The sequence below is a fragment of the Tiliqua scincoides genome, chromosome 3 (genome assembly GCF_035046505.1).
Source record: "Tiliqua scincoides isolate rTilSci1 chromosome 3, rTilSci1.hap2, whole genome shotgun sequence".
Classification (NCBI taxonomy): domain Eukaryota; kingdom Metazoa; phylum Chordata; class Lepidosauria; order Squamata; family Scincidae; genus Tiliqua; species Tiliqua scincoides.
The window spans coordinates 87,160,596-87,185,189 of NC_089823.1; the positions used below are offsets into that span (position 1 = coordinate 87,160,596).

General features: G+C 40.7%; 2 protein-coding genes across 6 annotated transcripts in view; one reads left to right on the forward strand and one right to left on the reverse strand.

Annotated features, from left to right (window-relative positions):
* The window catches only part of PPP2R3B (protein phosphatase 2 regulatory subunit B''beta), a 40,472-nt gene extending 18,907 nt beyond the window's left edge, over positions 1–21,565 (forward strand). For both annotated transcript variants that reach the window (XM_066621773.1, XM_066621774.1), the window contains exons 2-13: positions 9,934–10,119; positions 10,236–10,339; positions 10,703–10,805; positions 11,374–11,448; positions 13,362–13,448; positions 13,929–14,085; positions 15,827–15,875; positions 17,303–17,392; positions 17,985–18,160; positions 19,051–19,169; positions 19,280–19,386; positions 20,411–21,565. In XM_066621773.1, the coding sequence (XP_066477870.1) occupies positions 9,934–10,119; positions 10,236–10,339; positions 10,703–10,805; positions 11,374–11,448; positions 13,362–13,448; positions 13,929–14,085; positions 15,827–15,875; positions 17,303–17,392; positions 17,985–18,160; positions 19,051–19,169; positions 19,280–19,386; positions 20,411–20,555 (1,398 nt within the window). In that variant the 3' untranslated portion in view covers positions 20,556–21,565. The remainder of the gene's footprint in view (positions 1–9,933; positions 10,120–10,235; positions 10,340–10,702; positions 10,806–11,373; positions 11,449–13,361; positions 13,449–13,928; positions 14,086–15,826; positions 15,876–17,302; positions 17,393–17,984; positions 18,161–19,050; positions 19,170–19,279; positions 19,387–20,410) is intronic.
* A 259-nt stretch (positions 21,566–21,824) lies between these two features.
* The window catches only part of LOC136645505 (cohesin subunit SA-2-like), a 73,205-nt gene continuing 70,435 nt past the window's right edge, over positions 21,825–24,594 (reverse strand). For 3 of the 4 annotated variants that reach the window (XM_066621771.1, XM_066621768.1, XM_066621770.1), the window contains 2 exons: positions 24,176–24,257; positions 21,825–22,604 (listed from right to left, as the gene is read on the reverse strand). In XM_066621771.1, coding sequence (XP_066477868.1) covers positions 22,596–22,604; positions 24,176–24,257 — 91 coding nt within the window. In that variant the 3' untranslated portion in view covers positions 21,825–22,595. The remainder of the gene's footprint in view (positions 22,605–24,175; positions 24,258–24,594) is intronic. The other variant, XM_066621769.1, reaches the window with a different exon arrangement.

Sequence of the window (24,594 nt, forward strand, 5' to 3'; positions counted from 1 at the left end):
CCTTCCCCCCACCCCTGCAGCCTTCCCCCTTGCCCCCACAAGCACTTACAGTGGCTCAAATTCTCCATGAGTTTGAAAACCATTGCCGTAAACCATACAAACTTATCTACAACATTGAATCGTAAACACTATTTTTTTAAATACGAAAGCAGAAGTTTGATCAGTTGTTTCACTCCCTGGACAGAATTTATTTACTTTGGGAGATTAGACCTTTTTTGGTCAATAACCGTGTTATTTGCAAACATTTCCTTAGAATGATCAATATGAAAACAAAATCAGTACTAGGTACTTTTCCTTTTCCAGTGAGTGGCAGAGGACAGATCTGTGAATCGATAGCAATAAATGTTCAGCATTAAGGCAGCTATGCCTTTTTTGATCATAATTTCCCTGAATCTTTTGGAGTAGGCTTGCTATTTTGGAACCTGAAAAATTGTTTACTGAAAGGTTCATTACTGCTGATAGCAGTGTTAGTGTTTTCCCAAATAGCTGGTGGTGCCATCTAGATGTCACAAGCCTAACACGAAGGGAGCAAAGACAGTTGCAAGGAGGGGAACGCTAAATATAATCCACATTTCCCAAACCAAAAGACTTAACATGTTGTATACTTGGTTGTCCTCTGTCTGAATGCAGTAGAAAATAATTATTGCTTACAGGCTCAAATTGTATGGTGTATCTGGTTTTTTTTCTTTATTTTCACCATAAATTGTTATCAAGTTGGCTGTAGTCAAACTTGCTTGCAAACTTCACTTTTCATTTCCTCATGGAACTTTATGTGCAGGGCTGTGTGCACTCTTACGTTTTGTTTTTTTAAAATAAAAAACTATGCATGTCAAAATTCTGTGATGAAGAAAGCTAGCCACTGCAGCCTGTATTAAATTTTGTTCCTGTTAGTCATTGGGTGGGGCGCAAAGTTATGAAGGGCACTGGAACTCGGCCACTTGACCACTAGAAATCAGTCTGAGCTTTCTCCTCCCCCCTTTCGGAAATTTAACTGGGTATTGCCCATGCATTTTTGAGCCAGTAACAAGAACTGAGGATAAGATCAATGAAGGTTGTGTGAAAATAGCCTTTTCATTCACCCTTACAGTCAATGTAATTAGCTATCTATATATGTCAGTTCAGCATAGCAGACTGACAAGTGTGATAGCATTCATTTATCTGTGGCAAGCCTGTAGGTTTTCCTACAGGTTGTATCATAATTCATCAATAGCCATGAAGGAATTTGTGTAATGCTGAGTGTGTGAAAAAAGATAACTGCATAGAAAAATGCTGACCCTTGCCAAAGTTATGTCAGTGGTAGCTGCCTTTATGTGATTAGTGTGTTGCAAAACTTTTGCCCTTTTTTTTATCTGTAATTCTGCATTAAGATCTTTGAATGGGTGGTGGCAATCCAGTTCCAAACTTTCCTAGATGAGACTGGTTTACTAGATCCTTATCCGTCTGGGTTTTAACCTAGTTTTAGAACTGTGGCTGGCTTTGTTTTTACAGCAAATGATTGCTCAAAGGAATGGGTGAGGGAATGCATACCTGCTGGTTTTGCTAGGCCTCACAGTGGCTTTTGACACTATGAGACTCTGGTATCCTTTTGGCCACCTTGAAGGGTTGGGGAAGGTGTTGCTGCATTGCTGTGGCTCTGTTGTTACCTGGACGGTAGGTTCCAGAAGGTGGTGCTTGGAGACTGCTATTCAAGATGAGGTCCTTTGATATATAGGACCTCATCTTGTCTCCTGTGCTTTCTAAAATTTACATGAATCCATGGGAAAGGTCATTTTAAGTTGGATTTATAGTGTAATCACTGTAAAATGTCATTGGTTCACTAATGCTCAACTTTATGTGTCTTTTTGTCGGTGTCTAAGGCAGCAGTTTTCAGCCACTGTGCCTTGGCGCACTGATGTACCATGGATGGTCTGGAGGCGTGCCATGGAAATTTGAAGGAGGGCCATTTATTAGGAGGGCTATTGAGGGATTTGAGCCCCGTACCAGCGGCATGGTGTGCCTTGTCAATGGTAAAAATACTGGTGGGCCTTGACAATTTTAGCACCTTGTCAGTGTGCAGTGAGATGAACAAGGTTGAAAATGGCTGGTCTAAGGAGTCACTGAAGTTCTGAATTTGTTATCTGAGCTCAGTGTTGAGGCAAATGTGGGCTAATACATTGATGATCTCAGATAAGGAAGGTGTGTTGCTTGGCCAGTTGAAGACTCCACCTGCACTTTGTATACAGCTTATTTTGGTTGGGATAGTACTTCCCTTGAAAGGTCAAGTTCGCAATTTGAGTACTCCTGGATCTGACCATGTTCTTAGATGGCCAAGTGGTAACTGTGGCCAGAAATGCCTTTGTAGAGTTTCAGATGGGGCATCAACCATGCTCCTTTCTAGGGATGGCCATGCTCACCAGTATTATGCATGCCTTAGGGTCTAATTCTATCCAACGTTCCAGTGCCAATTCAGCCACAATGTAGCCCCAAGATAAGAGAACAAGTATTCCCTTAGTTCCATTTTTATTGGATTATCGGATTACACTTTACCCTTGAAAAGCATTCTGAAACTTCAGTTGGTCCAGAATGTGACAGCTAGGCCCTTGTTTGGGGCCTGTGCTTGGTACATACAACTCCTATTTTATTCCTTCCCCCTGGCAACCGGTTTGTTTCAGGCTCAATTCACAATGTTAGTTCCTTTGGAAGGAAGCACCTTTGTGGCTTGGCTAGGATATTTAAACAACTGCCTCTCCCCATATGAATCTGCCAGAACTTCCTATCATCTGAGGCCTGGTTTTGTGTTTTCCCACCTTCAGAAGTCCAGGAACATGTGACAAGACCTCCTTGGTCACAGCCCCCAGAATGGAACTTCCTGCCCCCCATGTTGTGTTTTCATTGTCAGGTCAAGTTGTTTTATTTTGACAGACTTTTCAGTTGCTGAATCTGTCTTCCGTTTTTATGTTCTTGTAAGCCATTGATGGCCTATTAGGCCCCTTTCAACTCTGTGATTCTAAGCCATCTTAGTGATTTGTGGTTTTGTTTTTATTATGTATTTGATTATTTTGAGGTATTGTGCGCTACCTAAGATCTCCTTGGGGGGCTGAGAGTTGCACTCTAAGTTCCTAGATAGACAGACTACTCGTGTTCAGAGTATGAAGTGGTGCTGCTGTAGAGTTACACTAAGTGCATGGTCATCTTGGGTGTCTTCGAGAGTTCCACAAGTAGCACAGGCAAGTGGGGTTTGTGGCTAAAAGCTGGAGTGACTAGAACAGAGGATCCAGACCTGTGTTCCTGTCTACTTCTCCAGCATTGCACAGCTTCCTGTTCCCTAAGACACTGAGAATGGGTGGGGTTTGCATATATGTGATAATGTACCCTAAGACAAGTTCCTAAAATGGGGCCCATCTTCAAAAGACTGACTGAGCACTGTGAGAGTTTGCAAAAGAGCCGTGTCCAAATGAATGTAAACAGATTTCTTTTTTGTCACGTAGATGAGAATGTAATGCATTTCACATAAATGTTGGGTTGAGTCCTTATACATATCTACTAATCTAGGAACAGGGCACAAGCCACTTGGCACCAGAATAAGAATCTGTATGCCTTATAAAAATAACTGAATCCAGATGATGCACTCTGTTGGCTGTGTTTTGTATTTATTTGTATCCTTCCTTTCACATAGTCCCAAAATATTGCATTACTTATATGGCAAACTGGTTTTAAATTCATTGATGTGGTTTTTGAAGGCTTCACATTTAGGACAATAAAATCCCTTTGGAAACTGAATGTTGAAATACGATAGGATTTATATTTCAGTGTAAATGGTGCACATGTGTCTTGGTGAGGAGTAAACTGTGAAAAGGAATTGTGGTTAGCTTCACTTGTTGGTTTTATGCACGCACACACACAAATCCAGGTCTTTTCTTTCCCAGTAGCTACTGAGTTAACAGTCACTATTTAGCAGCTGTAAGTGGTCTACTTTGGGTCAGTTGGGTTGCACATGCCACATGCTTTTATAAGAACTGGGGATAATGCTCTCTAGCTCTTAATTCTGTCTCAACTAAGCCAAATATAGCTGGAACTTAAAGTTCATTTCAGTGATTCCATGCACTGTTCTTGTCTGGTTTGCTTTATAAAGCCTGTTACAATAATGGTGCAGATGGAAAAGCGAATCTCAGAATCAGTTTTATCAGCTTAATTTATTGTTCAGATGGATCTCAACATTTTCTAGCAACAGAAAACCATTTGTTTTTTGTACAATGGTTACGAAAGTCCTCGCTTCACATTCAGAAGAGCTTATCTAGTGGTTTTGAGTACTATAAACAGCATATAGGTAGTCATTTAATGAGTTGTCAACATTAAATTTGAAGCTTCCGGCACGGATTAAGGCAGCACATATTGTAGGACAAGTAGTGGTGTAGCATCAATGACTTGATAATCCACAAAGGGGACTGAGTAAGACTTCCAGTACTAAAGGCTAAGAATTCAGTATCTTGCCTCTTGTGATTAGCAGAAATGGAAAATAATTATATTGCATACAAAATCGCCAACTTTCCATAGAATTCAGTGCTAGACACTGCATTCAGCTTTTCTGGACAGTGAACTTGGGTTGTCCTGCTCAGAAGTTTGCATTTTGCTTTGGTTCTGAGTGAATAAGTGCATTTTGCTTTGGTTCTGGTTCTTTGATTTTGCATTTTGCTTTGGTTCTTGTTAGTAAAATTTGCTAGTTTTGGCCTAACAAATTCTTTCTTGATGATTTGCTGAAGTTTAAGCATAAAACCTGTGAAGTAAGGTCTCTATTGCCTTCATATCCTGCTAGTGGACTTCTCAGATGCATCTGGTTGGCAGCTGTGGGAAAAAGGATGCTGGACTTGATTGACCTTTGGTCTTATCCAAAGGTCGTCTTATAGAACAAACAAAAACTAATTCATGGTTATATTGGTCTAGTTTTAAGCACCTTTGAACTTATTTCGAAAGTCTGCTAAAAATAATGTAATGTTAGAAATATGTTGAACACTTTGCAATGGTGATATAATTACCATTATTTAATTATTTGGGGAATGGGATTCTTCATGGGAAACCACTGTTTATATGTAACAGGCTTGGCTTAATCAGTTTGTACAGCCCTGCCTTCATGGCCACCAGGCAGGCTAAACCTGGGTTGTGCACTGACAGTACTAATGTGGCCAATGCCTGTCCCTGGCAGAATAATGGGCTAGGAAAGAAATACTGACTCCCTGATCGTTTCTGCTTACTCCTGTCCACCGGTCAAGTCCATTTACTTGATCATGGCCAAGGTGAGGTCCAAGGAATGAGTCTGGGTTTCTCACCATTGGAGTAGCCAATAACTAAATTGAAATCTTGATTTCCACATGAAAGACTTGATTTAAAAGGGTGTTTGGATTAAGATGTGTGCGCTTTGTTCCGACACTTGTGAAATTAACTGCACATTGCTGTCATTTGCCTCCAGACCTAGGAAACAAATAGAGGAACTGCAGGCACATAAGTAAATCTAGCATTTTCTCTCTTGATCTTTCTTCATAACTATTTTTTAGAATACTCAGCACCTGTTTATTCAGATCAGAGAGCTAGTGCACCTTGCTCTCTTGCAAATCCCAGGAAGATCAGGTGCACATGTTGTGTGCCTTGTTTCTTCCCCTCCCCCCAAGTTCCGAGGGGGACTATCACAACCCCACCAAGTGAGGCATCCCAAGTGTTTTTCCCATTATTGTAAGACTCTGAATCGCAGGTACAACCACAAACACTTCTGTATCATGTTAAACAGGATTAAAGTTATCTTTCCTGCTTTAATTCTAAAGCTGGCCACAATTTCTTTTCACACTCTTCTGGAAATGTTTCCTTCTGAGTTGTTTTCCTTAAATATTTGAATAAAGTTAGTGTGGTTATCTATAGACCCTTGAAAGTACCTCCTAAGCCACTGAGCTTTGGCAAAATGTCTATTTCTGTGCTTGGTATTGCTGCCAGCGTTCTATTGGTTAAACAAACTCTCAGGATTTTTTTTTAATTGCCTCAGTACCTTATCATTCAGTTCCATTTTATAATTTATGTGATCTCTTTCAGGGTAGAGATTGCCAGATTATGTCCTATTGCCATGGGTGAAATTCCAAATGGCATGTATGGAATTAATTGAAGAAACCTTTTCTGAGTTTCCACTTGAGCATCCACTCTCACCCCACCCCCTGGGCCTAAAAGTAATTAGCTTCATGTTTGGCCCAGACCCAGCATAAACTTGTAGCAACTGGTAGGATTACTGGTGGATTCCCATCTACTGAGAGTTGCTTTTGTCATTCAGTGTCAGTATTAAACATTTTGCTGCCTAGTGTCCTATGCTTCCTCTAAGTAGTATCATAGACAGGTAACAGAGAGGGCCATATGAAGATAAAATAGCACCACCCAAAGAATGGGAATCTGAGTGAAACAGCATACAGGTAGTCCTCTAGTAAGTACAGCTTAGGTTCCAGAGCTCTGCATTTAAGTTGGAACTCTATTTATGCAATATAAACAACAAGTGTCAGCTTTCTGTAGTGGATGAAAAACAGTACAGAAATATTCATTTCTATAAATCTATAAAATCATTCACTTCCTTGTGAATGAACACTCTGTGAATGAACACCCTGCTTTTCTTATTGTGTAATGTTTAAAACAGACCTGCTTAGATGGGGAATGTGTTACATTTGTATTAGCAGCATTTTACCACAAGTTACAATTTGTATTAGTTGGAGAGAACATGAGAACAGTTCTATTCAGTACAGGGGACCCCTGTATCCGCAGTTTCAGTTAACTGTGGATTGGATTTCTGGGGCTTGCCATGAGCACCCTTCCTATGCTCCCCCTGCCCCCGTAAGGTATTCTGAGCTCCGCAGAGGCCATGTGTGTCTGCCCATGGCCTCTGCGGGCCTCAGAATGACTGTTTAAAGGGGGGAGGAAAGTGATTTCCTGGGAGGCTTCCCCAGCCCTCCTAATGCATTTTAAACGCATAAAAATATCACTTCCAAAATCACTTTTTTCCTTTACAGTCATTCTGAGGCTCGTAGAGACTGCGGTGGACAGGCAAAGCCTCTGTGGAGCTCAGAATATCCTCTGGAGTATTCAGAGGAGTGCAGCTCCCCTCCCTACGGAGGACAGGGGTGAGGTGTTCCTGGTATCTACGGTTTCACATAACTACAGGGGGTTCCAGAATAGACACCCGTGGATACCAGGCCACACCTGTACTGTATTGGCTCGCCTCTATCCACCACTTCTGCATCTCCAAAATGTGGCACCTCTCTCCCCCTCACAAACTTATGTGTCTCTCCGTCTCCAAAACCAACGCACTAATGCCTGTGCGAAAACATCTGAGTGGACAGATTGTGACTGCGCAAAAATGTGATGCAGTTGTCCTTAAGTTGAGGTGTCTGTAAGTTGGATGTCCTTACGTGGTGGCTTCCCCAGCCCTCCTAATGCTTTTTAAAGGCATGAAAACACCGCTTCCGTTTTTTCATGAAACAGGACATTTTTTGGCCTAAACAACCATTCTGAAGCCCACAGAGGCTGCGGGCAGACACATGTGGTCTCTGTGGGGCTCAGAATACCCCCTGGAGGTGAGGGGAGCACAGCGTCCCTCACCTCTGGAAGGCGGGGGTGTCCCTGGTATCTGCAGTTTCTGCTATCCGAAGAGGGTTCTGGAATGGAATTCCCACAGATACCGGGGCACACCTGTACAGGAACCCTTTGTTCATATGAACACTACAGTGGCACTTTTGCCAGTATCTAGCATGTGTTGATAACTTCTCACGTTCTTATCTGATAATTAGAAAGGCATCAGTTGTAATTAGAAGAACAAAAATGATGATGAATGCACTTCTAATGGGCCAGCTCTTCAAATTGGTAGAGATCCCATTTAAGGTAGCATTTACCTGATTTATTCCATCTGTTATCCTTAACCTGTATGTTGCCATGTCTTCAGAGAAGAACATGAATAAGATGTTGATACTGTGCAAACTACAACTTCATATTGAATTTACCCCTTCTTGTCCGAAATACTAATACCATTTTTTTCATTTTGATTAGTGAGGTGTAACATCTATACATTGACATGGGATTACCATAGATACTCAGGTATAGTACGTGAAATTTTTGCCAAGTAATCAAGCTCCAGTTCTCACTTCGCCTGATCTCCGGGTCAATCAGTGGGCAGAGCCTTTCAACTCTGAAAAGTTTAGTTTCTCAAGTGGCAGACAGACAGGCACCAAGTTTCTCAAGCAGCAGGCAGGCAGAGATCATTTCTTTGGCAACTGGGACATTCCAGCCAAAGTTAACCTTTTAATCTCCTTCCTTCTGCAACCTGGTTCTGGTTCTGCTTGGCAAATGCTTGCAAAGCAGGTCTGTTTTTAGAAACACCAGGATGGGAACCTCCTTCCCAGGCTACAATTCAGTGCACCCTGACTTCAGAATAACACCCATGGAAAGCAGCGGGTCTACTTCTGAGTAAAAAGGGCTGCAAATATATGCAGCTGCATCTCTCTGCTGTGAATTGAATTGCACACTCCCAGTTACGTGTTATATGCTGTATGTAGAGCTTCTGGCTTAACACAGCAGACATCTTAAAGGTGGATTTGATTCATGGTTCAACCTTTTTCACTTGCATATCCCTTGGCAGCCCATTTCCATAAATTGTACCCTTCCTATTAGCAAAATGTTTGTAATTAGTAAGACAAGCCCTCATCTCCCCCATATGAAAGCCCAGACTTCACGTATTTATCACAGTGTTTTCTCTTTTCATCTGTTTGAAGGGCAGAAGGCTCTGCCTTTGCACTGTTTTGCACCAGAAGTGTGCTGAGAAATTCTGGGTGATTGATCACTTTCTGTATTTTGTTTCAGCTTTTTTACTGTGCTGGTTTTCAATCACTGGTTCATACATGAATTGATGACCAAAAGCTAGCTATTGGTGGGGCTTTCACAGCCAACTAGCTACCTCCCTACCAGGCCTTGCATTCTGGAACACGGCTGCCTTTTTCTGCCATTATTCCCTTCTTTTTCAAGTACCCCTAAAGATCCTGTTGAGTGTCCCTGGGAGTACATGAATAGCAGGTTGGGAACCACTGGTATGTTGTTTACAGTGCACTTACTCTGATAGTGTTTACAAAAAGGTGGTGAAGACCAGAATTTAAAAAAGAATAAAAATGTATCCTATGATCTTTTACTGTGTTTTTAATAAATTAGAGACTACAGTTCTTAGGTAACAATTAGTGGTAGGTTATTTTTCAGGATCTGGCAAAATCAGACAGAACTAGTCAGGCACCCCCCTAAGTTTAACCCCTGACTTATCTGGGGATCATAGAAAATTCCATGATTGTTGGCTCAAAACTTGCCCTCGACTTATCTGTGGAGTCGACTTATAGACGGGTATCTGCGGTATGTTTTCCTTTTGCGCTGATACTTCTTTTATAGTGACCGCCCCCTCATCTTCTCCAGAGACTGAGATCTTTTTCCACCCCCTGCTTTTCCCCATTTTGATTTGGAATATAGCTTATACTTTGCTTGTATAGGTACGGATATACAAAACTGGAAATTACAGTGTAGTCCTGTCACTTTTAAGAAAAGTGTTCATTATTAGCTTGTGATTACTTGGTAATGCTTGTTCCAATAATAGATAACCTTTATGAGTAATTGCAGATGTTTTATTAGAGCTCTGTTTCTAAAAGCGGGTGAGGAGGTTACCTGGGCAAAAGATTACTTTACTGATCACAAATTCAGGGAATAGTAAATACTTTGGTTAGGTTTCTCAACAACTTTCTCATGAATAATATTTCTTTGACCAATTTGAGCTCAATTGAAATCACATGTAATTGTGGTGATAGGGTGGTTAGTGTAGTGTTTCCATTTGAGAGAGAACTCTGTAAATTGTGCATTGTTTACCATGCCTTAAGGTCTCTTTTTCCCCCTTCCGTCTCATTTTAGGTTCAGTCAAAGAAAGAAGAACCCTTGACACCATCGTTGAGCCAATCCATTCCAACATTTTATTTCCCCCAAGGATGTCCTAAAGAAAAAGTGAATATAGATGCTGTCATTGCTAAAATAGAGAGAACTTTCTCCCAGTTTCCAAATGAGCGAGCAACATTAGAAGACATGGGTGAAGTTGCAAAGGTAGGTTTCTGTCCTTATGTGCATACCTGTGCGATATTGTCAGTAAGAATATTAAATATATTTAAAGATCTGAAAGAGTAACCCTCACATTTACTGCTTTTGTTCTTTAATTCTAGGCCTGTGAATGTCCTCTTTATTGGAAAGGTCCCTTATTTTACTGCGCTGGAGGAGAACGAACAGGATTTATATCGGTTCATAAATTTGTTGCAATGTGGCGGAAGTGAGTATTTCTTTAGCAAGATCATTTCATCATGTTTTAAACTGGGTAATTTTTCTAGGAAAATTCCAGCATTCACCTAAGAAAAATCTTACTGCCTTTTTTAATATAATGTAAAATGGTTGTACAGATCATCATTTCAAATTCCAACTTGAAATTTTAACAATGCAGAAAAAGAGGCAGCTTCAGAAATCAATGAGTTGCATCTTAGGTCCCATTGAAATTAATGGAACTCAAATTACTATCTACAAACTTGTCTTATTGAATTCAGTTGTTCTTAGTCATGACTGACTTTCTTTGGAAAATTATATAAAAGCTATATAAAGTTAATACACGCATAAATATTAAATGAATTATTTATTTCAGAATACTGCAAACCTGTCATGATCCTGCTGCCAAGTTCGTTCATCTTCTGAAGAGCCCTGGATGCAACTATTTAGTACAAGAAGACTTCATTCCTTTTTTACAGGTAAATTACCCTTTTTTGATTCCTTTGTCTCAAAGATGCCCCCAAATTTATTGACTTAGTTATTTTTTTTCCTTAAAAAAAAAAAAGATGGCTGGGCCTTGTTCATTCTCATTGACACTATGGATAGGAAAAGGTCAAACGTGATATCCAAGTGGTTGCAGGCACCCAACTTTCTAGAATAGTTAGAATATGAGACAATGTTATTTCCCTCACCCAAAACTGATATGAAGACTATCTTCCATATTACGTATATGCTTGTCCCCCTCAGTCTTTATCAAGTCTTATCTCCCCAATCTATTCCTCAGTATCACTCATCCCTCTTCGTTGAAGTCCTTTCAGACTTCAGAACTTCTGTATTTCTAAAAATTGAATTCTGATTTTCTTTCTAAAAAAATTTTGCTTACCGTACGTAATGGTCTTGTAAGTGTACACAACGTAAGATTTTTTGAATTGTACCTTGTGATATAGTCAGACAAATCGATTTCATGGAGAACTTGCACAGAAAAATTCTGACTTTATGGTATTGAGTATCAACTACATGCTTGTAACCCTCATGCTTCTTTCTTAGGATGTGGTCAATAGCCATCCTAGTCTAGTCTTCTTAAAAGAAGCATCAGAGTTTCATTCTCGGTACATTACCACAGTAAGTGTCTTATATATAAAAAACTTGTTTTTCTGTTAGAACCAAACCGAGTGTAATGATGGCTTAAGCTCAGATCTGTCCAACTTGAATAGGAAGCAGTGAGTGGGTGTGACAAAGTGTAACAGGAGAAAAGTCAATGAGCCAATGGCCCCAAGTTCCTAATTTATACAGTCAGCCCTCCTTATCCATTGGTTCAGCACCGTGACTCAACACGGCTGCCAAGCCCAATTTTGAAGGGCCTCAAGGACCTCCCAAACACAACCAGAAGCACCTTCCAGTCTCCTTTGGGAGGTGTTCTGAGGCATGGGAAGGCTGCGCATGGCCTCCCTGGACCTCAGAACACCACCTAAATGAGACCAGAAGGTATATCTAGTTGCATCCAAGAGGTCCTGTGAGACCCTTCTGCAAATTTCATTATCCACTGAAATCAGTATCCATGGGGTGTCCGGCAGCGAATCCTGCACAAATATCAAAGGCCCACTGTACTTTTAAATGATACAATTAGAGCAATGGTTCCCAAAGTGTGAGTCACAACCCACCATAGGGAACAAATAGTGGGCCATTCCCTGTTAAGGGTAGTGGCCCAGTAATAGGGGCCTTGACAGCACTGCAGCAATTGTGGTGCTGCGGGAACCAAGGGGCTTTTCCTCTTACCTGGGGGGGTTGTGCTGGCCTGAGGAACAGTCCGGGAGGTCTGCTGCCCCCTCTGTGGGCCCCCGATGCTTGAAATCACTCAGTTTGGTGATCAGAGCTAACTTCCAGTTAAGACTTGAGAGACTCTGTGTCAGGCCTTCCCGCCAAACACACAGTTCAGGATCCGGTGGAGCCCTGCTCACTCCCGATGGCGATACGTCTTCCTCTTGCCGGTCCTGGGCCTGGCGCCTGACTGTCGCAGGCCCAGCCCCAGCGCTCCCTACTCGCTAGGTGCTTTAAATGTGCTTTACGGCACCCAGCAATGAAACTAGGGATCAGCACTAGTGTGGGTGAGTTTAGGATTGGGTCCTTAGAATCCTTAACTGGAATCTAAAATTCCAATTAAATCCCATTTCACAATCGGTCCCATTAAAATCAGTGGTCCTAAGTTTCAAGCAGGATATTTTTATGGTGTTAAATATCTTTTGTTACCTCTCCTTAAAGCTCAAGTTGTGTTACACTAGACTTTATTCTGACTTTATTCTGGCAGCCCCTTCATGCATCAGGTTAGTTAGGCTAACGATAATGGCTTAACCAAGGTTTTACAGTTAGAGGTGGTGAAGTGAAGCCAAGTTTTCCTCATTCCTGAATTTTCCTGTTTCTCTGACACCTCTTGGGAAGGTTCTTTGAAAAGCAGTGGGCTAAATGCATCACCATAGCATTGTAGGACTTGTCTGATGCAGATGGACCTGGCAGCAGGGGGGGCAGAGTTGTCCAGATAGATAAGCAGCAAGTTGAAGACAGCTTTGTCACCACCTAATTCTTCTCCTGCATTCCTTGGCACAGTGGCACAATTCCTCTGATTCCTATTCCAGGAAACAGCCACCCTATGGTCAGGGCAGAGGAATTGCTCCAGGACTTTGAAGAAGGGCATGGTTGTCCTGGAGTGCCCAAAACAACTGCTGCCATCCTTGATCAGCTTATAATTGCTCTGAAGTTCCTTGGCTTTGCTTCTGCACACCTCCAGGTCCTTGTGATAGCCCATGTCCTTCAGCTTCTCCAAAATATATCGGAAATGCTCCACATTTCAGCATTCAGGTGCATGTCAGCCAGGACACACTGCTCCAACTGGCTACAATAGCTGTCAGTTGCACCCAGCCGGAAGAGTGCTATAACAAAACTTTGCTAAAGTAAATAGCATTTTGGGTGGTATTACTGAACTTGAAACATTCTGATTATTGCAGTTGGCACTCCGTTGAAACTTTATTTTCTCACTGCAGGTAATACAAAGGATATTTTATACAGTAAATAGGTCATGGTCTGGAAGGATCACTTGTAACGAGCTCAGAAAAAGCAGCTTTTTACAGGTATAGTATTCATACAACTTTGAGCAAAGCTGAACTTTGTAAGCTAACTTTTCAGATAAATGGCACTAAAATTGATGAGGGCAAACATGTTTCAATGAGTACAACTGTTTTTTCTTTAGGGATATTTATGTACATGTAATATTTATGATGCACTATTGATATTTAATGGAATTTAAGTTTGTTGAAAGTCTCTGACAGCAGTTTGTGCCATATTTTATATAAATCTGGTGATCACAATATAGTTCTGCACAGCCAGACCATTCCATTTCTTAACACTGATACATGGGCCGCTTTGCACAGACACATCTTCGCAATTAAGATATAAAGGTGTGTCCCAATATCAACGTTGAACTCAGTGAAATTTACTTCTGAATAGTCATGCATAGGATTGTACTGTAAGACATTGAACTCCTCCTACAAATTGGCACTTTGACCAATGGAAGAATAATCTCTTAACGACACCCTTTCTTTTGTCAATAGAATGTGGCATTATTGGAAGAAGAGGTAGATATTAACCAGCTGACTGAATACTTCTCTTATGAGCACTTCTATGTTATCTACTGCAAATTTTGGGAGCTGGATACAGACCATGACCTTTATATTGATCCAAAGGATTTAGCCCGGCATAATGATCATGGTATGGCAAACGAAGCAATTTAGTTCAGTTTGAAGGGTGTGTTCCTAGGCCCTCTATAACAGCATCCATAAATATCTGTAGCAGAGCAATGCAGTGAACCTCTGTTGTAGGATTAGGTCTTAAAACACATATACATAAATGAGTAGCCTGTAAATTATATGTAAATTGGAGTAATGAGGCTCCTGTGCACAGTGTATTGAGTGTTGGGAGAGTTAGAACAGACAAAATTTACTCAGCATGTGGTTGGTCTGTAGAACTCCTTGCCACAGGATGTGGTGATGGCATCTGGCCTGGGCGCCTTTAAAAGGGGATTGGACAAGTTTCTGGAGGAAAAATCCATTACGGGTTACAAGCCATGATGTGTATGTGCAACCTCCTGATTTTAGAAATGGGCTATGTCAGAATGCCAGATGCAAGGGAGGGCACCAGGATGAGGTCTCTTGTTATCTGGTGTGCTCCCTGGAGCATTTGGTGGGCCGCTGTGAGATACAGGAAGCTGGACTAGATGGGCCTATGGCCTGATCCAGTGGGGCTGTTCTCATGTTCTTATGTAACACTGTGCACAGGCACCTCATTACTCCAATTTACATATAATTTACATACTCATTATGCATATGTATTTCAATATCCTCAGTAGGTATTAAGCTGAACTTTAGAATTACATTCAGCTGGAATCATCTTTTAATAGCAATTCCAAATGAACCTACCTAAGATGGAACTAGAATGGAGTAACAGAAAATATGTTGGTTGAGAGGGCTGGTTTCATATGGTTACCTGGATAAGAATCCCTTTGCACAGTGAAGCACCAACTGCGCAGGTAGTCTCTCCATATGTTTATAAAGTGCGAGGTGCTCCGCATGTAGGCTTGAGGCACATAATCCATCTGTCTCCCTCAGAGGAAAGGGGAGAAGGTAATGCCTATTAGACCTATGTATAGCCCTCTCACATGTTATTTTACATGTTGGGCAAAGAGGATTGTGTACTGGGTGAGTGCGACAGGGTCTGTGGGGTGTCAAACTAGATGTTGCAATACTGTGAGATCTGTGATTGGATTTACCCACATAAACTTTTTCTTCTCAACCCCACTTGTGCTTGTGGCTTCTATCTTATGTTTCACAGAGCACTATTCTGTCGTCAGAAGCTCCTTGGATCATTCCCAAAAGGAATACTTCACTTACGCAGCATGGGTCCTTGTGTATGCAGAGTGTTCCTTGCAGGAATGAAAGGAGCTTCTGATTAAAGCAGAACTATGTGAAATTTTAGGATACAACCCCAAGTGTTTTTTTCTCCTCTGCAGCTTATAGCAGTTTCTCAATTTGGATTGTAGCTGTGGCACAAGACAAAGTGTCAGAGCCTCCCTCCTCTTGAGTTCCCAAGTTAAATTTGGGCCTCCCACAGTTGCTGTTATAAGAAGATAATCACACCTCCTAGTGAGATTTAGGCTTCCATATAACATTTAATTATCCCTGTATTTCTCTCAAGATTGTGTTTTGGGTATCGCCAGTGACACTATGTAGAAAGATTTTATTTGCAGTTGCTTCTTAGCTCTGAGGCTGTATATCCAGGCTATGTTTCTGCACAAGGTTTCAAACTGCAGAGTGTATGTATTGGCACAAACTACTTGAACTGAGCCATTTGATTTTTCTCTGTAAACCGCTTTGTGAACTTTTGTTGAAAAATGGTATATAAATAGTTAATAATAATAATAACAACTGAATGTAACAATTGTGCTTTTTCACAGCTATATCTAATCGGATGATAGAGAGGATTTTCTCAGGAGCTGTAACAAGGTGTCTTTTTTATTACTGTTATTATTTTGTTACTGTGGTTGTTCTGTTACAACTTTTAAATGTACTCATGTTTCAGGATTAATTGAAAAGCTCATGAGATAACCGAATCCTAGCAGAAATGGAATACTCCTTTTCCAAGACTTAACAGTTCGATCCTATTTGGGCCTTGTGCTGCTAGAACGCTTGTTCTGCCAGCATAAGGCCCTATACAGCAGTCATAAAAGGCTGCAAGCCATCCAGCATGGCATGGCCGCAGCCATGAGCAGCTAGGTCCAAATGGCACAGACCAGGTACGCCCACTGGCACCAATAAGTTACCGCAGGGAGCAGAATGGCGTGGGGTGAGGACAAGATGGGATGGGAGAGGAGGGTGAATTGGGGCCAGTAAGGGGCTGGTATCAGCGGCAGCAGTGCACACCGATACCCTAACCCCCTACCTGGTATCAATCCTCTGACCTGGTACCATGCAGACTTGTGCCAGCTATAGAGCTGGCACAGATCCAAATAGACACAGCAGGCTAGTGTGGGCTCACCCCAGGGCAAGGGAACAAGACCCAGTAGGTGCCACGTTAGTGCAACTGCATTGCTGCAGGGGAATTAACTTGATTGGGCTGTTGGTGTGGTCCTTAATACTAATTTGCTTTAAGCTTGGGTCTTTTTTCTTGGATTTTTTTTTAAAGATTAGTAAAATGGAAGCTGATTCTTAAAAAAAAAAACAATAAAACCTGTATCATTTTAAGTTCCCCAATTATAAATGGGTATTGGTTTTTGTAGTTGATATGAAAATTAATTTTGTTACTCTGCAGCTGACCCTGAGTAGAGCTAAATGTCCTTTTAGCATTTCTCGTATAGGGCATTCTCAAGTGCAGTGTAAATCAGGTTTAATTGAGCACTACTGATATTGCAGTTATGAACATTCTTTGGTCATTGTCTGCATCTTGGGTTTTTCACTGGCAAGAACAAGTGCCCATCTCTTAGTTATAGCCCAGTCTGAGTAAAGGGTTTCAGCAACTTTAGCTATTGCTGTTGCTATAACAGCAATTAGTACAATATGACAGAAGTATGCTCCAGATCATTTTTGGTGAACCAATTTACCTAGCAGAAAATTGACAGATGTATGGCTGAAGAAGGAGTAGGACGTGAGAAATTCTCCCTGAAAAACCCCACTTTGCTATGAAGGTCACTGGATAGCTTTGAGCCAGTCACTATCTTACCCTGCCCTATCGCTCAGGGCTGTTATGAGAATAAAATGAGACAACCTCCTGAGTGCCAGCCTGATTTCCTTGGAGGAAGGGCAGGGTAAGAAATGAGATAAGTAAAAGCTGTGCTGGCCTTCATTTTCAAAACTTGGCAGCTGTGCATGATACTTATGAAAACACTGCTTACATGTGTGTTTGCCTTCTTTTTTTATTAACCTGCATCTCAAAGGGGCAAGAAAGCACAAAAAGAAGGGAAAATCAGCTATGCAGACTTTGTATGGTTTTTGATATCGGAAGAGGACAAAAAGACTTCAACAAGGTAATAATCAAAGGCTATTAAGAGTTTTAAAATTCTTCTTTTAAAAAAGTATTAAACAAGATTGTGCAGGCAAAATGAATATGATCCTTTGCTGCAACCAAAGTTAATTAAAATACGTTTTTATGGTGTAGAACATCAGAATTAATAAAATGTAAGTTTATTCAGAACTAGTAATAAAATGTAAGTTAATGTGCAGGTCAAATAATATACCAAATACCGTCTTAACTGTAAGGGTCTGAACCAGTCCAAGCACAAGTGCAACATCTGCAAGGCGAGGATTGCCACAGGCAGTTTCTTCTGTCTCTCTGCCTGTGTAACATAGGCGGCTCAATGGGCCAATCCAAGAAATGGAAGACCTGTATGCTCCTCTTGTATAGCCATCTGGCCTTGCTCTCCAAGTACCAGGCAAGTTACTTAGGAATAGCTTGTATGTTAGAAGTGCAAGACAGACTATAGGAGGAGGAGAAGGCTACTATGTTGAGCTTTTTCAGAAATCCTTCATGTGCAGGTGCTTTGTATTTGTATATATAATGCAAAGGAGATGGAAATGAATTTGAAATAGAATGCTAAATTATTTCTTGACTCATTTCAGCATTGAATACTGGTTTAGATGCATGGACCTTGATGGGGATGGTGTATTGTCTATGTACGAACTGCAGTATTTTTATGAAGAACAGTGTCAAAAACTGGACAACATGGCAATTGAACCACTACCATTTGAAGATTGTCTTTGCCAGATGCTTGACCTTGTGAAGCCAGAATGTGAAGGTGATTCTTTTCCATCTTAAACAGCATCTCCACAGTTATCTCTTATCTACCAGAGATGAGACCATGCAGCTACTGTGTCTTACTTAGCAAGCCTTTACCAAGCTTAGTTACCACATCGAGCAGGCAGAAATGCACCTGTTAATATTTTAGATTGCCCTTACCAGTTTGAAAACCAGCAAAACATCAGGTATCAAAATCAGTGAACAGCTCACCAGTGGCGTCGGTGGGGGGGGAGCGGGCTGCACCAGGTATTGCGCATGGGTGGTGATACCACTACTGGCCAAAGTTTTTTAAATCTTGCTTTTTTGAATAATTCCATCATATTATATATCATTTGATGTGTAATTTCATGCAGAATGCAGTGAAACAAAATATCAGTATTCTATAAAACGTTATAGCAAAAAAAAAACCCAGCAGGGATGGGGCAATGGTGCATCACCATGCCTACCACTCAGGGCTTGCATGGGAGGAGGTCCTTCATGGGGGCACACACTGGCATCCTGCACTGGGTGACCCAAATCCTAGTGATGCCACTGCAACTCACTAAAATAAAAACTTGCATCCTTTTCCCAAGAATTATTAAACAAACCTGCCCCTTGGAAGGAGGTTCCTAAGGGTTTGTCCCATTCCTCTTCAGACTTACTATTGTGAAAAAAATTTGTAAGCAGAGAACTTGCCAGATCTTCATGGTATAGGGACCCCATTCTTAATAGCCACCCCTACAAGGAGTTAGAGTTTATCACTACAGTGGTACCAGCGCACATGCCAGTAAAAAGTAGTCTATAAGCTGCTTTTAAGTTGTTCAACTTGTATCACAATTGTTCAATTTGTTCGTAATGTATCACAAAGCTGTCAAATGTTTAAATCCTTGCTTTTGATCCACTATCCAGGAAAAATAACTCTTCGTGACTTAAAGGGTTGTAAAATGGCAAATGTGTTCTTTGACACCTTTTTCAACATTGAGAAGTATTTAGACCATGAGCAAAAGGATCAGTTTTCTATGTTCAAGGTAAGTGCTATTGGTGTTTAACAGGATACTGTTCATAAGTTTAACCATATTCTTAGTTCTCTTTGCTGAAAAATACTTCACAATATTTCAAGCTTTATGCTCACTCTTAGGGTGCTGAAAATGAAAATCAAGAGATGTCTGACTGGGAAAAGTATGCTGCTGAGGAGTATGATGTCCTAGTAGCTGAGGAGGCAGCTAGTGATCAGTGGAATGACTGGTAAGAATAGCTTCACCCAGGGTCTCATTGTGTTAAGGTGAATATATGATGCAGAGTGAAACAATTGGCTGTCTACATAGTAAGCAAAGGAATGAGCTTCTTCAGTTGACTGACTTGTAGTTGCAGTGTTCAAATGAACAGTATTTGGCATCAAAATAATTGTCTGGTCTGGTTATTTGCCACCAAAATTCTACCACAGAGCAAATATTGACAGTCCATTTTATAAGAATTTTAGAGTGTGGTTTTTTATTATCGTATGGGAAAATTGAAATGTAAAACCCCAACTTTCTGAAAAAGCAAGTGAAAGGTGTGTTCATTGAAGCTAGCTAGTGCATCCTGAGAACAATGTACTTTGAACTCAGCCTTCCCACCACCATTCAAAACAGCTGGTGTTTTCTTGTACAAGGCTCTTCATTTGATTTCCATCTCACAGGATTAACCTATCTGCTGAGAACTGTGTTAGGCCCAGTTATACCAACTTCTTGGCTCCGTTGGGGGAAGTCAACCAGTTGTTTGTGCCAAAACTATTATTATTATTAACAGTATTTATATACCGCTTTTCAACTCAAAGTTCACAAAGCGGTTTACAGAGAAAAATCAAATAACTAAATGGCTCCCTGTCCCAAAAGGGCTCACAATCTAAAAAGATGCAAATGAATACCAGCAGACAGCCACTAGAACAGACAGTGCTGGGGTGAGGTGGGCCAGTTACTCTCCCCCTGCTAAAAAAAGGAGCACCCACTTGAAAAAGTGCCTCTTACTCAGTTAGCAGGGGTAAAAAGCCATTTCTAGTTTTCTGCCCATTTGTGATACACCCACAGTGCAATTCTATGTATGCATTAAGTTAAATGGTACTTATTCTCAGTGTGTATAGAATTGCATGCTAGGAAAGCAGCAATGACACTGGTTACCCAATAAAGTTGTTTAATTCAAATGCACACAGATTTAAACAAATAAAACTAGATTTAAATCAAGGCTGCTGTACCCATGCATTGTTACAAGCTTTCATTTCTTGCTTTCTTAGTTATGAGGCTGAATTGAACCCTGGCGATCATCAGAAGACCAATGTATTAAAGTATCAGATGGAGAAAAGGCCTTTCTTTGATATACCTTCCCATCTGGCCGATGTTGATTTGGACGAGTATGACTACGAAGAGGACTTTGAATAAATTGTGCTTTTCCTTTGTAAAAGAATGATTGTGTGCAGCAGGTCTGCTAAATCTACATAGGGCCTAATTTCCAGAAAAAGTAAACTTAGTTCTTTGTGCTGCAAAATTAATATTTTAATCATCTAGATACTTCGAAGAAAACAAGCAAGTTTGTATGGAATGACACCTTTTTTGTATTTATTCAGTAGCCTGTTGCCTGTAAAATAGACTTAAATTATTTATAGGTGTTTTTTTCTTTACGGAATTTCATTATCTTAATTTGCTGGATTTTTGTTTTTGTGGAATTTTTTATAAGATACTAGAATTTTTCCCTAGCATCCACCTAGAACTGGATCTAGAAGTCTCTTAGCAGAAATCCAGTCATGTTGCCAGCGTTCAGAGGATTGTGGCTGTACATGAAGGTCCTAGCTTATCACTTGAGTAAAGCATCACTGGACAGGCTTAGATACATTAGTGTATGTACCAAAACAAGCTGCCTCTCTACTCCTTTTTATTTCCTCATCAGTGGTTGTTTCATGCCCATTGCAAAACCGGCTTTTATTGTTCCCATTTACTGCAGTGAATTCATACTCCATGTTAAAGGAACCAATTTTTAAACCTTATATACGTTTTACTTGATCTGTGATGTGCACTAACCTTGTCATGGGCATTTAGTTTGTTTCTTCAAGGGTTAGCTATTGACACATTCCATAAGTATTCATACCTATAGTGTCAGAGCAGCTAAACAGTTTGATGCTTCACTTGTCTATGCAAGGCAAGAGAGACTGCTTTTTGGACAAGCTAGATACTGTTACTCCAGTTTTTTGAAAAATCATAAGGTTTGTAGTGCCTTAATTATCCCATATGTTCACATGAGAGAGTGAAACTAAGTGAAAGAACATATCCCATATGTTCACATGAAAATATGTAAAAGAAAAGATGTAAGCTATTCTGTTTGCGGTGCAGATCTGTTAAATGTATTTAATATATCATGTTGGTATTTTCAAATAAAGTTTTTTTCATATATGTCATCCATCTGTTCAGTTTTAGGTATAGCAAATCTACTTGTTTTAAAGTTTTATTGCATCACAACACATGGAAGGTGGTAGGGTTGCTAGAGGGCTGATTGTGATTTTCAGGGACAGTACTCTTAAATACTACACATTAGATATTTAATGCAGATCTGGACATCTTTCACAATATACCACTCCCAAGAACACAATGTGCAGGGGGCAAGAATCTTACTGATCTCAGTGTTTACTTGTCCCTGACTCTTACCTGGTAGGTGTGTAAAGCCAGTGAAAATGGTGTGCTGTATAAGGACTTGCCCTAAAACTAATCCTCCAGTACAGTCATGTAGATTAGCCGTGACTGTCTACACTCTTACTCTCATTTTGTGATGTACTCATGCAACTTCCCACAATAACAATCACTTTAAACAACTTGGACAGAATTTCTTGTCATTCATTTTATTTTGCAAATGTCTGAATAGAAAAGTATGAAACCAAACATGTTCCGCAAGCTTGGCAGTGATTAGAACTATGAAGTCACTAATAGTGTTCTAGTGACATTGCCATCATTCAAAAGGAGGCATATGAAATTTAGTAGAAAATGTATAGTCAGACAGGTAGTCCAGGGATTTTTTTATGTATACAAGTATTTGCTTCCTCTTCCGTTGACTCAAGATACAACTTTTGCGCTAACTTGAGAGCTCTGCAAAAAGTCCAGAAATTCCTTCTGTCTTATTGTGTGGCCCAACTCTTAAAATACTGATCTCATAGGCTTCTGTTTCCAGGCTGGTTTATAGACACTGGCAGTTTTTGGACAGAAAAGCTTCTATGGAAATATGAAAATCACTTAACACCAAATCAAAGTTTTGTTTGCAGCTGTAGCCACCCAAATAGAAACCCTGTAATAACACTAGATGGAGTAGTTATGGTCATTTTCCACATGTCTTTACTATCATTCTCCCAAAGTCAGCTTGATATCAGGAATGGCACACTGCATCTTTCTGTTCTCTTCATGAATAAGAAAGATGGCAAGTCCAGCTGTCTTTGCTCTTCAAGATTCCTATATAATCACAACAAATGTCAGAATAAGCCACTTTGCAGTTAATACTAAATAAATAGACACAACCCAGACATCCCTAAAAATGGGACTCTGCTCTGATAGCACATGCTAACGCACATTTTGCTTCCTTAAATGTTACACCAATTCCTGGGTATATTTGGGGTGCTGATTCCAACAATGGTATCCATTTTGCCCTATCACATCTAGTTTTGGAGACATGGCATAGTCTCTTCAGTGAATGGTTCGAGCAGCTTCCTCATGAGGAAGCGCCTTGAACCATTCACTAATGAGGCTATACCAGGGGTGTCCAAACTTTCTGGCAGGAGGGCCACATCATCTCTCTGACACTGTGTCAGGGGCTGGGGAAAAAAAGAATTTACATTTCAAATTTGAATAAATTTACATAAAAATATATTAGAGATGGAACTTATATGAATGAATGAAGGTCTTGCAATAGCTAAAGGCCTTGCATAAAGCAAGGCCAGCCTTTCCTTTTCTGCTGCTGCTGCTGCATTACAGATGTGAAACAGCAAGCAGTGGAGGGAGCCCTCATCCCACAGATCACGTGAGAGGTCAAACAGTTGGCCATCACACTGAGAGCAGTTGCATCAGGCCAGCATTGGCTCTAGCAAGTCTCTGAAGGGCCAGACGCTCATTGGGGTCTAGGGTCTCCTAAGGGCCGGATTGGGAGTCCTCGAGGGCCATAAGTGGCCCCAGGGCCGGGGTTTGGGCACCCCTGGGCTATACTATATCTCCAAAACTAGACTTGATAGGGCAAAACGGATGCCATTGTTAGAATTGGCACCCCAACTTCATATCAAACCACCCTAAAGTTTGGGAAAAACCTTTCTGATCCTCAATCTTGTAGGCCTGTGTATTTATTTCATCCTATGTATCAAATGAATAATTATTCCAGGAGTTATTAGAGTTCCAAGAGTGTGACCATGAAGTCCAATGGATTGGAGCCTATAATCCAGAGAAGGGGTGTCAAACATAAGGCCCAGGGGTCAGATGCGGCCCCCAGAAGCTTTTTATCCAGCCCTCAGGCTTGCAGCTGCTGAGGTGTTACTGCTGAAAAGCAGCCTACATGAAAATTGGGAAATCCCATAACTTGAAATATCATCAAGATTTGGTATTTTCTGTCATTTGCAGTTAATAAGTTTTTTGTGAGAACGTGCTGATTTCTGGCCATCAGCTGCTTAATGATGTCACTTTCTGCTTAATGACATCATATCTGGCCCTCAGCAGGTGCCCTGCATGCTAACTTCGGCCCTTTGTATAAAACGAGTTTGACACCGCTGATCCAGAGAATGTTTACTTTGAAGTAGGCCCCATGGTGGGATTTACTCCATAGAATGTGTACATACTGCAGCTGTGTACATATTGCAAGACCCCACTTGTTTTGTATAATTCATGAATATTTGTACCTGTCTTTATATTTTATATAACACACATGCCTATGATGAAATAGTGATCAAGGCACACTACTCTGGTGGGAAGATTCTGTCCCCGTCCCAGCAGTGTGTACTAAAAACAAAATACTCAAAATTTCCAAGCAAAGCCATTCTTACCTGGTCAGCCCCAACAACATCAACATCAGCATCTTCAGCTGGAGTTTCTACTGCATTCTCTACCTTGATCACATCACAGCTACTAAAATGAGAAGTAGATGGTTTTTGCTGCTGCTGTTTGTTTTAAAAAGGAATAATACTCTAAGATAGGCATTTCTAGCATTAGGAGCCTTTGGTACACAGTGCAACTGAAAAAGGGCTCCATGTACATTGAGTATATGGTGCTGGCATATAAATAATGTGGCTCATATAATCTAAGATCATTTAGAACAGTGTCTAAAACACATACTAATCACAGGAAACAGTCATAAGCCATAAAAGGTAATCTCAAGCATTTGTGTGCTTCCAATTAGGACTGCAGACTCTTCAAATTGCAGGTTCCTATCTTATATCGCCAACTGCTCAATCTCTCACATTTA